At 52.5% G+C, this 12,850-nt stretch overlaps 1 protein-coding gene across 1 annotated transcript in view; it reads right to left on the bottom strand.

Annotated features, from left to right (window-relative positions):
* Positions 1–803: 803 nt before the first annotated feature.
* Positions 804–12,850, bottom strand: part of Ebf4 (EBF transcription factor 4) — a 58,294-nt gene continuing 46,247 nt past the window's right edge. The window contains exons 8-18 of the mRNA XM_004840674.4: positions 10,350–10,431; positions 9,509–9,626; positions 9,290–9,423; positions 9,074–9,200; positions 7,448–7,536; positions 7,246–7,311; positions 6,970–7,147; positions 6,693–6,878; positions 3,415–3,612; positions 1,838–1,913; positions 804–1,596 (exon numbers count right to left, since the gene is read on the bottom strand). Coding sequence (XP_004840731.2) covers positions 1,843–1,913; positions 3,415–3,612; positions 6,693–6,878; positions 6,970–7,147; positions 7,246–7,311; positions 7,448–7,536; positions 9,074–9,200; positions 9,290–9,423; positions 9,509–9,626; positions 10,350–10,431 — 1,249 coding nt within the window. The 3' untranslated portion in view covers positions 804–1,596; positions 1,838–1,842. The remainder of the gene's footprint in view (positions 1,597–1,837; positions 1,914–3,414; positions 3,613–6,692; positions 6,879–6,969; positions 7,148–7,245; positions 7,312–7,447; positions 7,537–9,073; positions 9,201–9,289; positions 9,424–9,508; positions 9,627–10,349; positions 10,432–12,850) is intronic.

Below are 12,850 nucleotides of genomic sequence, written 5' to 3' on the forward strand. Positions count from 1 at the left end.
ACCTTTGTCCAGTGACAGGAAGAATAGGAGTGACTGAGATTCTTTTGAGGGTGGGGGTGGGTGAATGGGCCTAGCAATTTTATTTTACTATCCTCCCCAATTCTCAATCCTCTTTTTTTTTTTTTTTTTTGGTACTGGGGATTGAACTTGGGACCTTGCACTTGCAAGGCAGGTGCTGGAACCACTGAGCTAAATCCCCAGCCCTCCTCTCCAATTCTGAGGCAGGAGAGCCAGAAGGGGCCTGGGCTTCGGGAGGAAGGATGAAGAGTTGGAGTGTGGCTCAGAGGGAAAGTTCCTGGTAGCCAGAAGCTGTCCCACCAAGTCCAGATAAAGGCTTCCAGCCTGAGTCTAGATTTTACTTCTGGACTTCTGTATATCTGAGTAGTTTTTGTTTTTTGGGGTTTTGCTTTTTAGTACTGGGGATTGAACTCAGGACCTTGCACTTGTGAGGCAGATATCTGGGTAGTTTTTGATTTGCTTTGTCCTGGTTCCCACCAATATCTTTCTGTCAATCCCAATCTTGGTCCTGGCTGGGCATGTAGGGGACTGAGTCCTCAGTGGCCTCATTGTGTCCCCATGTAGAGCTCTTGGAGCTGAACCCATTTCTTGGGTCCTCAGGCTTATTAGTCTATTCCCCTCCAACACACAGGATCAAAGAATAGACATGGGGCAGGAAATAGCAACTCAGCTGAACTCTGGGACTGTTTAAAATGCCCAAGGTGAAGGAGGCTGTCCAGGGGCATGGCTCAAAGGGGCCTTGTGAGAGCTACAGGGCCTCTGAGAAAAGCAGGCTCACACCAAGGGAGCAGGCAAGAGAGGCCAGGTGGCCACTTGCATCTGGTTTATTGTTCTGTTTTCTCCAAACTTAGCAGAGCAGAATGTGAGGCCACAATTTCATGGGGCCAACCAGAGTCAGTGTGTGTGGGGATCCAGAGTTCATGAGACATCCATTGGGAGGAAGTCCCCAAAACGAGGAGTCCTGGTCCCCTTCTTCTGCATCCTTCATGCCAAAGCCCCTCCAAGAAGGCATGATGTGGCAAGCATGAGTGTGCAGGACCTGAAGGAATGGGGGCAGCCATGTGGTCCAGTGACTACCGGAAGCTCCATGGGAGCCTGGGTGGCCTCCTGAGGCTGCTGGGCACCACCCTTTTCACTGGAGAGAAGTTGGGATCTGGGCCAGTTGAGATGGGTTGGGTGCAAACAGGACCTTTCCAGGTCACCTCTCCCTGAGCTGTCCTCTTTCCCATGGTCCCTATCCCATGCTCCCCTCACATCCCATTCCTGGTCTGCACAAAATCTATCTCTTCCAGAGGAACCAGCCCAGTGAGGGAGGCCTGACCTCCCAGTACCTCCCTGGGACGCTCTTCTGACAAGAGCATCAGTACAGTGGTGGGGCTTCTGGCCAGCCCCGAGAGAGAGGTGAGAGAAGCCTGTGAGACAGAGGGGACCTTGAGCACAGGGGTACTCCTCTCCCATTTGGTCCAGGGGTTGAAGTCTGCCCACAGCACTGGCCCTCTTTGTGCCATCATCCAGGGAATGGGTGTGAATCCTGGAGGATCTTCCAGTCTGAGCTCAGTGGGGGCAACACTTGCAGACCTGGTGGAGAGAGGGGAGAGAAAAGGTCCTGGAGGAAGGCTGCTTGCAAGAGGACAGAAAGTCACTTCTCTCCACCATTTAGCTTAGGCCACTGGGACTGGCTATGTGCCTCTGACTGTTGTTTAGATGGGCCCCAGGGAGAGAAAACTGGACCGCAGCTTCGCACTCCTGCCAAGGCCTTTTGGAGAAAAGAACCCATTCTAGGGCCAGGGTACGAGGCAAGAACCAGACAGAGACCTACCGTAATTAGGAGTATGCCAGGCCTTGAAGCCCCCGGGCTGGAGAATGGAACTTGTCAGAATCCTCAAAAGGCTGATCTGGGAACAAGCAGAAAGGAACCATCAGCTGTGTAGCCTCATGACCTTATTTTCCTGTCTTTCTCTGGGCTGGAGACAACAGGCTGGGCACATAGTAGTTCCTAAAGGCTTTCAGCCACCCCCAGCCCCAGCCTGAGGCCACTACTGCAATAGAAAGATGAGGGGTGGCAGACAGTGTCCCTGAACTCTCTCCTACAGGGACCTTGGGGCATAGAGGCCCAAAAGGGCACTGTCCACTACCCCTCCCTAGCCTTGCTGTGGGAGCTGCCCCATCTGGCCCTGCCTTGGATCCAGAGGTGGCTCTAGGGCCCAAGGCACTGGCTTAGCCCCGTGACTAGATCCCAGTCTGAGCGGCTCACTTCAGTCTGAAGAAACAATGGGGCTGTCTCTTCCTCAGCCTTCAGGAACTACTTTCAAGATGCTCTTTGAAAAATACATTTGTGTTCAAATAAACTTGTAATTCCTCTTTCCTAAAAGAGCCACAAAGGCTCTGAATAAAAATCTTAGTAACCTAGCCATTTACCTATTTGAATGCTCGTTCTTTCCTAGTACCCATTGCTGCCTGGGGAATGTATGATAGGACATGCTCTACCCCAGCAAACTGCACTGCAGCCCTCTGCCTCTGGGGTTGAAGGGGGCTTTTCTGATTAATTTATTAATTAAACCCCTAATTACTTAGCAAATACTATGTGTCAAGTACTGAGTTATGTGCTAAGCTCTGGACTGAGTCCTAGGAGATCCCCTACAGACAGCCTCACAGCCAGCAGAGAAACATCTGCAAGCCTCTTAGGGAAGACATCGTCACTCAGCTGTGTCCCCAACCATCCCTGCCAACTGGGACATTTGGCTGCCTCCATCTCCTTCCCCCAAATCAGTCTCTCCCTCTGTCTGCTAGTAAGTTTCCAAGGGCCACTTGGATGGGCAAGTTCTGCTGGTTAAAAGATCTGTTGCATGGGTGTGCAAGGACAACCATGTCATTCATCAATGGGACATGGAGGAATGGGTTGGTCTCAATTCCTAGTCTGTAAAACAGGGGAGAGGGAACTAGGCTAAACTTTATCTGAGGTCAATTCCCTTTCATTCCCTAAGTGAGCCTGTCTCACAGCAGTGTGTGCTACCCTCTGGTGGACACAAGGGGCCACAGGAAAAAGGCACACAGCCCATGTGGCTTCTTCCAGCCGGAGCTGGGTCTCTGCATGACTGCATGAGGGTGAGTGGTTTCCAGATCTTTTCCAACTGGATTTTCAGACTCCTTCTCCTTACCAAGTGGCCAGCTGAAAGTGTCCAGATTGCTGCCCACTCCCAGCTGCGAGGCTAAGGGAAGTGGAGCCTAGATGGTTCCCTTCAGGCCCTGCAGAGCTTCCTACTGGGCACCCTTCAGGGCAAGCTGGTCAGCCAGCCTGAGGTGTTGGTGTGATGTGGATGAAATGATCCCCTGAATCCCAGCTTCTCTGCCAGGGCCCTTCCCCCAGGCCATGGTGAGCTAGCATGGCCCACTCACCTGGAAGCCCCTCTCCATGGGCTCTGGGGCAGGCCGAGGGTGGGGAGCTTGGTGGACGTAGCACAGGGGCAAAGGCGCTCCTCTGTTTCACAGCAGAGATCATGTTGACAGGCGAGAAGGAGAAGACGCTAGTGGTGGGGGCAGCAGCCGGGAGGGACATGGAGGAGGCAGCCGCCAGTGGGGGGCTAGAGGGCATGACTCCGGGGCGGGGCAGGGAGGGGCAGGTGAAGCAGGGAAGGCAGTGGGAGACACAACAGGGAGACAGTACCAGAGTGAGCAGCAGGGTTGGGGTCCCACATCCCACATGGGCAGTGGGTCCCGTCCCACATGAGCTGCTGAGCAGGCACCAGGCTCAGGCCTCCCTGGGGCTGTAAGGGTCCTGAGGAGACTAGCACAGAACAGGGTCAGGAGGTGGGCTGGGAGCCTGTGGGGTCCTGGACCAGCTCTTGCTTTCTTGGGAGTTCTGGATACCCTTTCTTAAAAGTGGAGATAACAGGGCCAACTGGGTCAAAATACAAGCAAAACCTGAATACTCAACAAAACCAAGCAGGAGGGAGAGCCCTAAAGGTTACAGATGAACAGGTTAGTATTCTTTGTGAAAACCACTAGATTCAAGATGGCAAGAAACATTTATGGGGTGCCAAGGCTAGAGTCAAAGTTTGGGGGTCACAACAGAGCTGGGGCAAGTAGTCAAGAGATGAAACCTGGGATATGTACAAATTCCCATTATAAAGCCTCTCTGCTCAGGATTATAGTTCACACAATCATCTTAACTCCCTCCACAAATAAGCTCTTCTTTCTAATATCACCCACACTCTGTCTCTCTATTCCTCTTCTCTGGATACTTCCTGCAATTCCAGTCTGGACCCTGGAGCCCTCCAATATCTCCCTCTTACAGCTAGTTAATTTTACAGAAAAGTGAGGGATCTACATCCTCCATGCTTCCTGTTCTCCACCTTCATAGCCACTCAGGGCTGTGGTATGCTCTCCTAGGAACAGCAAGGGAGATCCCTGTACATGGGCTTTGTCTGTCCTTCCTGAGCCTCTGCTCCTGGGGCTTCTGCTAGGGAACCTCTGGATCCCAGCTCTCTATATCCTCATCTGAACCCAGTTCCCAGCCTTTCTCTTCTAAAAAGCAATAAGGTTGTAGTTTGAGTGTTGTCTAAGAGTAGGCAACAGTCAGTGGATGGGGCTTCCTGGAAGAATCCTGTATCTAGAGAAGGTTGCCTTTGGCATCAGAGTACCCTATCATGACCTTGATCTGAGCCTTCAACAGCTGTCCTCTTCCAAATGTCCTCTCCTCATGGTTGCCATCTCCTTTAAGATAATTCTCATTGCTAGTGGGGCCATGAAGCCCAAAGGAAAGCTTGAGATCAATGCTGGAAAATGTATCCTATCTCTCCAGGCTCAGAGTGAACAGGCACATTTTGTAGCTTGGAGAGTGCTGGGAGTTGTGGTTCATTCCAGGGTTGCGGGTAGCTGATGCAGAAGACAAAAGGGAGAACCATACAGACAGTCCTAGACCCTCTGGCTGGGACAGTTCTGATGCCACTTCAGGAATGTCCTGGAAACTCAATGAGAATGACATCCCATGCAGTCATGTCAACAAAGCTTCTTGCACAATGAGTGGATGGGAACCTAGGTAAGCACTGATCAAGACAGTATTTATTATGAGATGGGAATGGCCCTCGGGCACGTCCAGGTATCCCCAGCTGATGCTGGAAGCAGGACTTAAGAGGCACTGGAATTCTTACCTTCCTACTGAATGGGGAGATCCCAGGTGACTGGCTTCTGTACCCTTGGGCCATGTATTCTTACTGTTGACTGTACTGTGTATACGTTGGAAAGGAAAGAAGTTCCAGGGAAAGATTTAAATCCAAGGGAAATCTGAGAAGTTGTGAAGGATACCAGTGGGCCATGGCTGTGTGGTCTCTGGATTATGGGGCCTTGGGCTCCAGAATTTGAATCTAAATCAGAAGAGTGCTGGGCTTGAACCCTTAGCCAGAAAAAACAGCACCCAAGACACTGGCCCCCATTGAGGACCACTAGGTAGGTGGCTAGACAGTTCTATTCTCAGCAATGGCAATCAGAGGGCAGAGGAGATGTGAGGGAAATGCAGGCAAAGCAGTGCCTCTTAAGTTCTGCTTCCAGCATTAGCTGGCAATACCTGGACATGCCTTAGGTCCATTCCCATCTCATAATAAATACTGTCTTGATCAGTGCTTACCTAGGTCTCCATTCACTCTCTACGTGCAAGATGCTTTGTTGGCAGTTCTTTCTCAGGCAGGTTCCCATTTCTCTGTCTCAGGAGTCTCCTGGGACTAGAGGGACAGCTTCTCTTACGACTGATAGGGAGGGTTCTTGCAGATGAGCAAGAGTGTAATTATGCCCCAAACCCAGCGCTTCACACACAACAGGTGCATTATAAATGTCTGCTGAGTAGCAACTGGTATTGGAAGAAACTGCAAGGCAGTGTAAAATAGTAAAGCATCAAAGTAGCTGTGGATGTCACTCACTCATGACATCCAGACCTTGCTCACCCACCCAGCTCTGAGCTGCCTCACTCCAAGAAGCCAGAGTGAGGTTGCTTAGCACCTACAATCGGGGCTGGACCTGTGAAATCATACCATCTTCCTGAATTTTGTCTGGTTCTTTCTGCACGGTGGGACATTCAGATCTGACAACCTCTCTAGGCAGGGGGTGGTACACATTCACTAAGAAACTGAAGTTCAAAGAAGTACAGTAACTTGCTGCGTGTTGGGCAGCTTCTGATTTCGACGCCCAAATCCAGCTTTGACCACACAGAATTTGGTTGGTCGCTCTGCCTGATGATCCTTCAGGGGAGCCGCATCCTCCCAAGGACCACCGGCTCAGACCTTTGGGGGGCGTGGCGTAAACTGGAAGTCCGCTTCTCAAATTCCTGAGTTTCCCTAGGGTTCCGGCAGGGGGCGCCAGCCTCCTCCTGAAGACCCGGTGTAAGGCTGAAAGGCGGCGGGCCACTAGGTTTCAACCAGGTCCTCCTATTTAAAGCCGGCTTCGGGAGGACGGGAAGGGGAGAAGCGATGTGTAGCATTGGAGTCAGCAAGAAGTCCCCTCCTTGGCCCCAGGACCGCGAGACTCCCCGAGGAGTGCAACAGCAGGGAGTGGTCAAGTGCAGGGAGCACTGTGCTTGCTCCGGACCAAAAGCCAGAGTCGACCCAAGCAAACGCTGGAAGCCCACACCCCGGGCCCCCTTCTGTTTTCTCACCCCTACCTTCCGCGTGGGTGGGGACACTCACTGGCGAAAGGTGAGGTGGCCGTAGAGCCGTTGAGGAAGCTAGGGGACCCGGGCACCCCAAGCCCGGCCACCCCAGGCGCGTAGCTGCCAAGGCCGCTTCCCAGGCCGCTGCCATAGCTGCTCTGCTGCGAGCCGGGGCTGGGTGCGAATCCGCGTGGGGACGCGCTGCTGCAGCTGCGCGCGTAGCCTGCGAGAGAGCGGCGGTCAGGCGGTCCGTGGTGGCAGGGAAGGGGCCATCCTGGGGTCCAGGGACTGCGGGGAGCAGCGGCGGGACGCACCCGGCTCAGGCCCCTGTGTGGCGTCCCCGACGGCGATGGCGAGCGGGCTGCTGAAGGCGTTAATGCCCACCACTGCAGGATGCGCGTGGCTGGGGGCCAGGGGTCCGAGCGGTGCGGGTGCTCGGGGGGCGCTGTACAGAGCCTCGGCCACATCCGCCGCGCGCTTCAGGAGGAGCTCCTGCGAAGACAAGAGCAGGGCATGGCCCGGGCAGCCGCACGCACCTGCTGGGGGCAGCCCCGGGCAGGAGCGGTGCGAGGCGGGCGGAGGCGCCATACCTGGTTACTGCTAGGCATTCCGTACAGGGCCTCCGCCAAGTCGGCCGCCCGCTTCAGCAGCACTTCCTGAGGGCAGGGGAGGAGACAGCGGGACGGAGGGGCAGCCCCTGGGGGTGGCAGGGGGACCCTCGCGAGGCCCTCCTCACCCACCCCCCCCGCCACGCACGGGACACCCGCATCCCCATCCCGCCCCTTCGAGTACCTTGGGAAGCCTCTCAGGGTCCCCAGGGTGCCTGGGAATGACCTTCTGTAGCCTCTGGAAGCCATAGTCAATGGTGGGCTCATTCAGAGCTGGGGAGAGGGGCAGTGTTTGAAGATCGCCCCTCCCAGAGCAGGACGCAGAGCGCAAAAAATACACAATCAACCAGTCTAGCAGCTCCGCTGCAGACACCTAGCTCCAAGTCAAACTCAAGTCTCACGGAAAACCCCAGGCACACTGATCAGCGAGGTTCAGGAAAGTTTCTTCAATTCCTTTTTGTTGTTGTTCATTCATTCATTCAATAAGTATCTACTGAGCCAGGCTCCGTGTCAGGCACTTGGCATCAACACACAAGCGCTATACAATTCTACTTGTGCAAGGTGAGGGGTTGTATATTCCTAGGGGCAGGACTTGTGAGTTTTCTGTTTACATTTGGTCATATTAGCAGTTTATAAAAGAGAAAAATAAAAAACTACCAATTTCCACTTATCATGGCTCCAGCAGACTCTGAACAGCATCTGACAGGTAGGGGGTTTGTATGTATCCTAGGAAGGAGACTGGCCCACGCCCTGGGTTCTCAGGATTGCAGCATCCTCCAGCCATGTTCCCTATGCCTTCCCCTTCTCTCTCATCTCCCCTCTCCTTCCTGTCCAAACCCCTTTTCTACCTCTTTGGGTAGCCTGGTACGTCCTAACCGACCAATCTCAAAGTCCTACCTTCTCCACTTCCAACTTCACATTTAGTGTTTCCCTTTGTTACCCCCAAAGCGTAAAGCGCTCACTGCTGAGTCTTTGCACTGGCCATTCCTTCTCCCGCGACAGCCCTTCCTTCCGGGTATCCACATCCCCATCCCATCCTCCAGCCAAGTTTCAGCTCAGCCCAGTTCAGCCCACTCATCCGCAGGGATTTTGCAGCGGGTCAAGCCCTTAGACGCTGTAACTTCACCCACCCCGTAGCCTTCCCGTGTTAAACCTGAGGTTCCTAATCATCAGCTGGGTAGGTGTCGGGTACCCTCCGTGAGTATTTCAGTGGGTGGGAGGAGAGCGATTGACAGGGGGAAGCCCGTGTCTTCAGTGGGGCCCAGAGCGTGGATGGAGGTGAAGATCCCGGCCACCACTGGCTAAATCAGCCAGTGTCTTGTGCTACTCTTCACATGTCTTGCGTTAACTGCTCGCCCTGGTGTCGAGAAGGGTGTTTATGTTTATGTGCATGCATGCGCACGCAGAGTGAAGCCTAGGGTTGCCTGGGGAGCCAAGAGACCCAGGAAAGATTTGCGGAGCAACGAGCCCATTTGGAGGCATCTTTAATGTAAATAATCCCTTGGTGAGGTTCTAAAAGTCTGGAAATAGAGAGGGGAGAGACGCCCTGGTGAAAAGGCCCAAGGCAGAGAGAATATTGGAGTAGGGTCTCAGGAGCCAAGGGCCAGGGAGGAAAACAGAGAAGGCCAGGGAAGGAAGTACCAGCGCCAGGATCCGGCATAGACCACGCCTGCATGCCTGCGAGGCCCCGCCACCCGGGGGCATGGCCAACCACAGATTTTGATCTGTTCAGACCACGTTAGGGTTCGGCGGGTCCAGGGCTCCCCCTGCTGACCCCATGGAGCCTCCCCTCTGCAGCCTGACTCCTTACCTGTGTAGACAAAGCGGCCGGGGGCTCCCTTGCAAAACTGCTTGGACTTGTAGGAGAGAGTCACCTCCACCACCCCGGGGATGTGTCGGGGGGGTGTCTGCACCCGGATGGCGTGGGGCGTGATGAGCTGCGAGGGGAGAAGGGAGGCCTGCAGGTCCCGTCCCTTGGGGAGGGCCCAGTCCCAGGCCCAGAGGGAGACCGGCGGGGGTGGCCCACCTCGCTCCACACGAGCATGTTTCCAAACACGACCTGCAACCCGTCGAAGAAGTTCTCGCCGATGACAATGACGGTGGCGCCTCCCGTGGTCCAGCCTTCCCCCGGGCTGATGGCCTTGATGCAGGGGGTGGCAGCTGGGAGGTAGGAGAGGACCCAGGTCAGGGGACCCCGACAAGGTGGGGACTGGAGGATGGCCAGGGCTGGGCTGGGGGTTCTGACCTTCGGAAGGGTCCAGGCGGCGGGCCCTGCGGCCATGCTTGGAATTGTTGTGCACGAACATGTTGTCGGACACAGCCAGCACGTGTCCATCCACGCTCACCGTCGTGGATACTACCACCTGTGGGGAAAGCTAAGGCTGGTCTGGCTGGAGCCGCGGCGGCTGGGGGGAGGGGACAATGGTAGAGAACTACCAACTCGAGGGAGGTGGCAGGATGCTGGGATTCAGAGTTGGTGGGAGTTAGGGGGCTTCAGCTGGCAGAACTGGGGCCAGCTGGATTCATGTGACACCCCCAGATGGACTAACATTCCAGGAGCTAGAAAATTAAAAGCCCTGGAAAAAACTGGCTCCTTGGGTAGAGTGGCCACTACTGGTGCACACACGGGAACACCAGGCTGTACCCACAGGGCTTCAAGGCAGAAACTCAGTTTTGGACAAGGTGTGTGGGGGGGGCGGGGGCGGCATCAGCTGGAGAACCCATTAGCCGGAGCCCCACCCTGTTTGGGGGAAGAAATTGGGGCTGCCTTCTCCCACTATCCCTTACATTGGGAGGGATGTGCTGGCTTCGATGTGCTAAGGGCAGCTGCTGCTTCACACTATGCAAATTACCTGGGTCGTTAATCATGTAAAAATGTCACAATTAGCATCTTCTTAAGTGGGGCTCTAATGAAGCCTCCCTTAGCAGCCAGCATAAGTTGAGATGGAGCTGCCCCACCCCCAGCGGGCACCAGGCCTCAGAGGCACAGAGCTGGGCAGGGTTGTGCCCTGGCAGGGGCTCAGCCTCCCCCTCCTCCCCCTGTCAGAGAAGGCTGAGTTTGTGAGGGAGCCTCTCCCTAAACCCACCTGGAAGCGGCGCATATCTCGGGGATTCCCTGCATTCTTTAGGCAGTTCTGGTTGCATTTGAGGAAGAATTTGAGGAAGAACCTGAAACAGTGCAGTTGGTGGGCTCAAGGGTCAGGGAGTTCTGGAAACATGAAGATCAACTGTTTCCTCCTATGCCCCCCCATCAGTGACTCCTCTCTGTGTGCTCACACACAGGTACATACCCCATATTCCCATCATGAGCTGTGTATACACAGGGTGCCTGATACACATTAAACAGACCCATCACAAGGACTACCTCACTACAGAGTATCCATGGTGCTCACCTTGTATAGACCACAGTGCTTATTTGTCCACAAAGTGCTTATTGCACCCACATAACATACATTCATCATTAGGAGTATATCTATTATATATACTAAGTATATGCACCTATTATTCATAAATTATACCCAACATGCTATATACCTATCGCACATATAATGTATATTTCACATGTAGCATGTATTCACACTCAGTGTAAACTTATCACACATTGTCTATATCTGTCATTATATGAGCCAATGAATACAGTGCATCAGTCACACATCGTATTTCCTCCTTAGAGTAGACCCATCACCCATGCAATGTATACTAATCACAAACATAACTCACAAAATATAGCACTCACACAAGTATATTCAGTGTATATTCCACACACAGCCTATAATCATCTCACACGTATGGTATAGTAACTATACATGAGTCTACCATCTGCCATATGTTCTATGCCCATCCTACAGAGTATATACATTGATACACCATTTTATATTGTGTATAACCCCAAATACATCATTACAGACACTGTAGTGCTATCCCACACAGCAGAACTCCCCCCATCAGATCCACCTTCCACACATTCTATATCCATTATACACATAGCAAGATCTAATCGCACAGAGCACATACCTACCATATACTCATGGTGCCTGCAGATACAGATATACAGTGATTATCTTCCTTTTCACATACAGTAATTAGCAAAAAGTGTAGGATATGCAGTGAGGAAGCTTCTTTTTGTACAAACACATGAACACTTGGTCCTTTTGTTCTTCCAGGCAGTGGGTGGGGAGAGTGGAGTTTTGGCCTGCCACTCACCAGTAAGGTAGCTGTGGACAATACTTTGGCCCTTGTACACTTAGTAAATTCAGAATACTATCAGTGTCTGCCTTAGCACCCATGGGACTCTGTGAGTTTTGTGGGGAGTACCCTTTACAACTGCAGAATGCTGGGCTAAAGTCTATGGTGGGTCCTGGCATTTGGGACAGCCTCCTGGGCCACTGTGTGATCTTCTCTGGTCAGCTTCCTCAATTTATTCCCACTCACTTGGAAGGTATTTTTACCACAATATGTACCAGACTAAACAGTAGATAAGATGAGACTCTTAACTACTATATACAGTAGTTACCTATGTACTATTCATATACTCAAACATGACATCTATTTATTCACCAGAGCTGTCTCCAAAGTCTGAAAATATAAAATTCATGTTCAAATGAAGATTTGTTGTGAAAATCTAGATTCTAAAAAAGAAGTCCCCAAAGTGTTGGGAAGAGTGGGCACCTGCCCTGGAACAGAGGTGTCTACAGGGGGCAGCCTGTCATGGGGAGCTGGTGGGAGACACTTTCTTGGAGATGCTCCCCAGGGCTCTGCCTCTGTCCACAGCACCCATCAGATCCCCCTGCAATGAGCACTCCTTGGAAGCTCCTTTATTTACCTTTCCACAGAGAAATCACATCAGCACACATGTGAAGATCCCCCAGAAAATAGCTTCACATATTGTAGACTGTGTACACCTACAGAGCATCTTGGGATGCAGAAACCTCATAGGATTCCAAACTGCACATCCAGTACAGACACTCCATTCACCCCTACAGGTTGGCCTGTAGTGCAGATAGTTTATATGGCTCCAAACAGTAGTCACCAGAATATAGACACCATGTATACCCCTATAGGTCACCCCAAGGTACAGACAACTCCAAGGTCCCCGATACTTGTAATATATCTGCAGCGTAGGTACTCAATCTATCTCACATTATATGCCATAATAATCACCTCCTATACACTTTAAGATACCCCAAGGTGCAGATACCCCTATAATCACAGTATCACCACATGTCTATAATATACTGTTTGGGTTTATATACTGATGTCCTCTGAAAGCCTCATGTGCCCATAGGTGGGGCTTTTGAAAGGTGACTGGGTTATGGGGTGCTACAGCTGACTTGCTCTTACTTAGAAGGCAGGGCCTGGTCTGAAGAGAGGGGTCACTGGGGGCATGACCTGAAATGGCATAGCTCCCTCTCCAGCTGACTTTTTTGCTCTCTGCTTCCTGACTGCCATGAGGTAAGCAGCTTTTTCCTCCACCAAACCTCTCTGCCAGCCAGTTTTTTCTTTGGACTGAAATGTAAGCCAAAATACACCTCTCATCCTTTAAGTTGTAAGTATCAGGTATTGTGTCCCAGTGACAGGAAAGTGACTA

Source organism: Heterocephalus glaber, unplaced genomic scaffold, assembly GCF_053883595.1.
Source record: "Heterocephalus glaber isolate CG9 unplaced genomic scaffold, H.glaber_assembly_v1.0 deba00001532, whole genome shotgun sequence".
Classification (NCBI taxonomy): Eukaryota; Metazoa; Chordata; class Mammalia; order Rodentia; family Bathyergidae; genus Heterocephalus; species Heterocephalus glaber.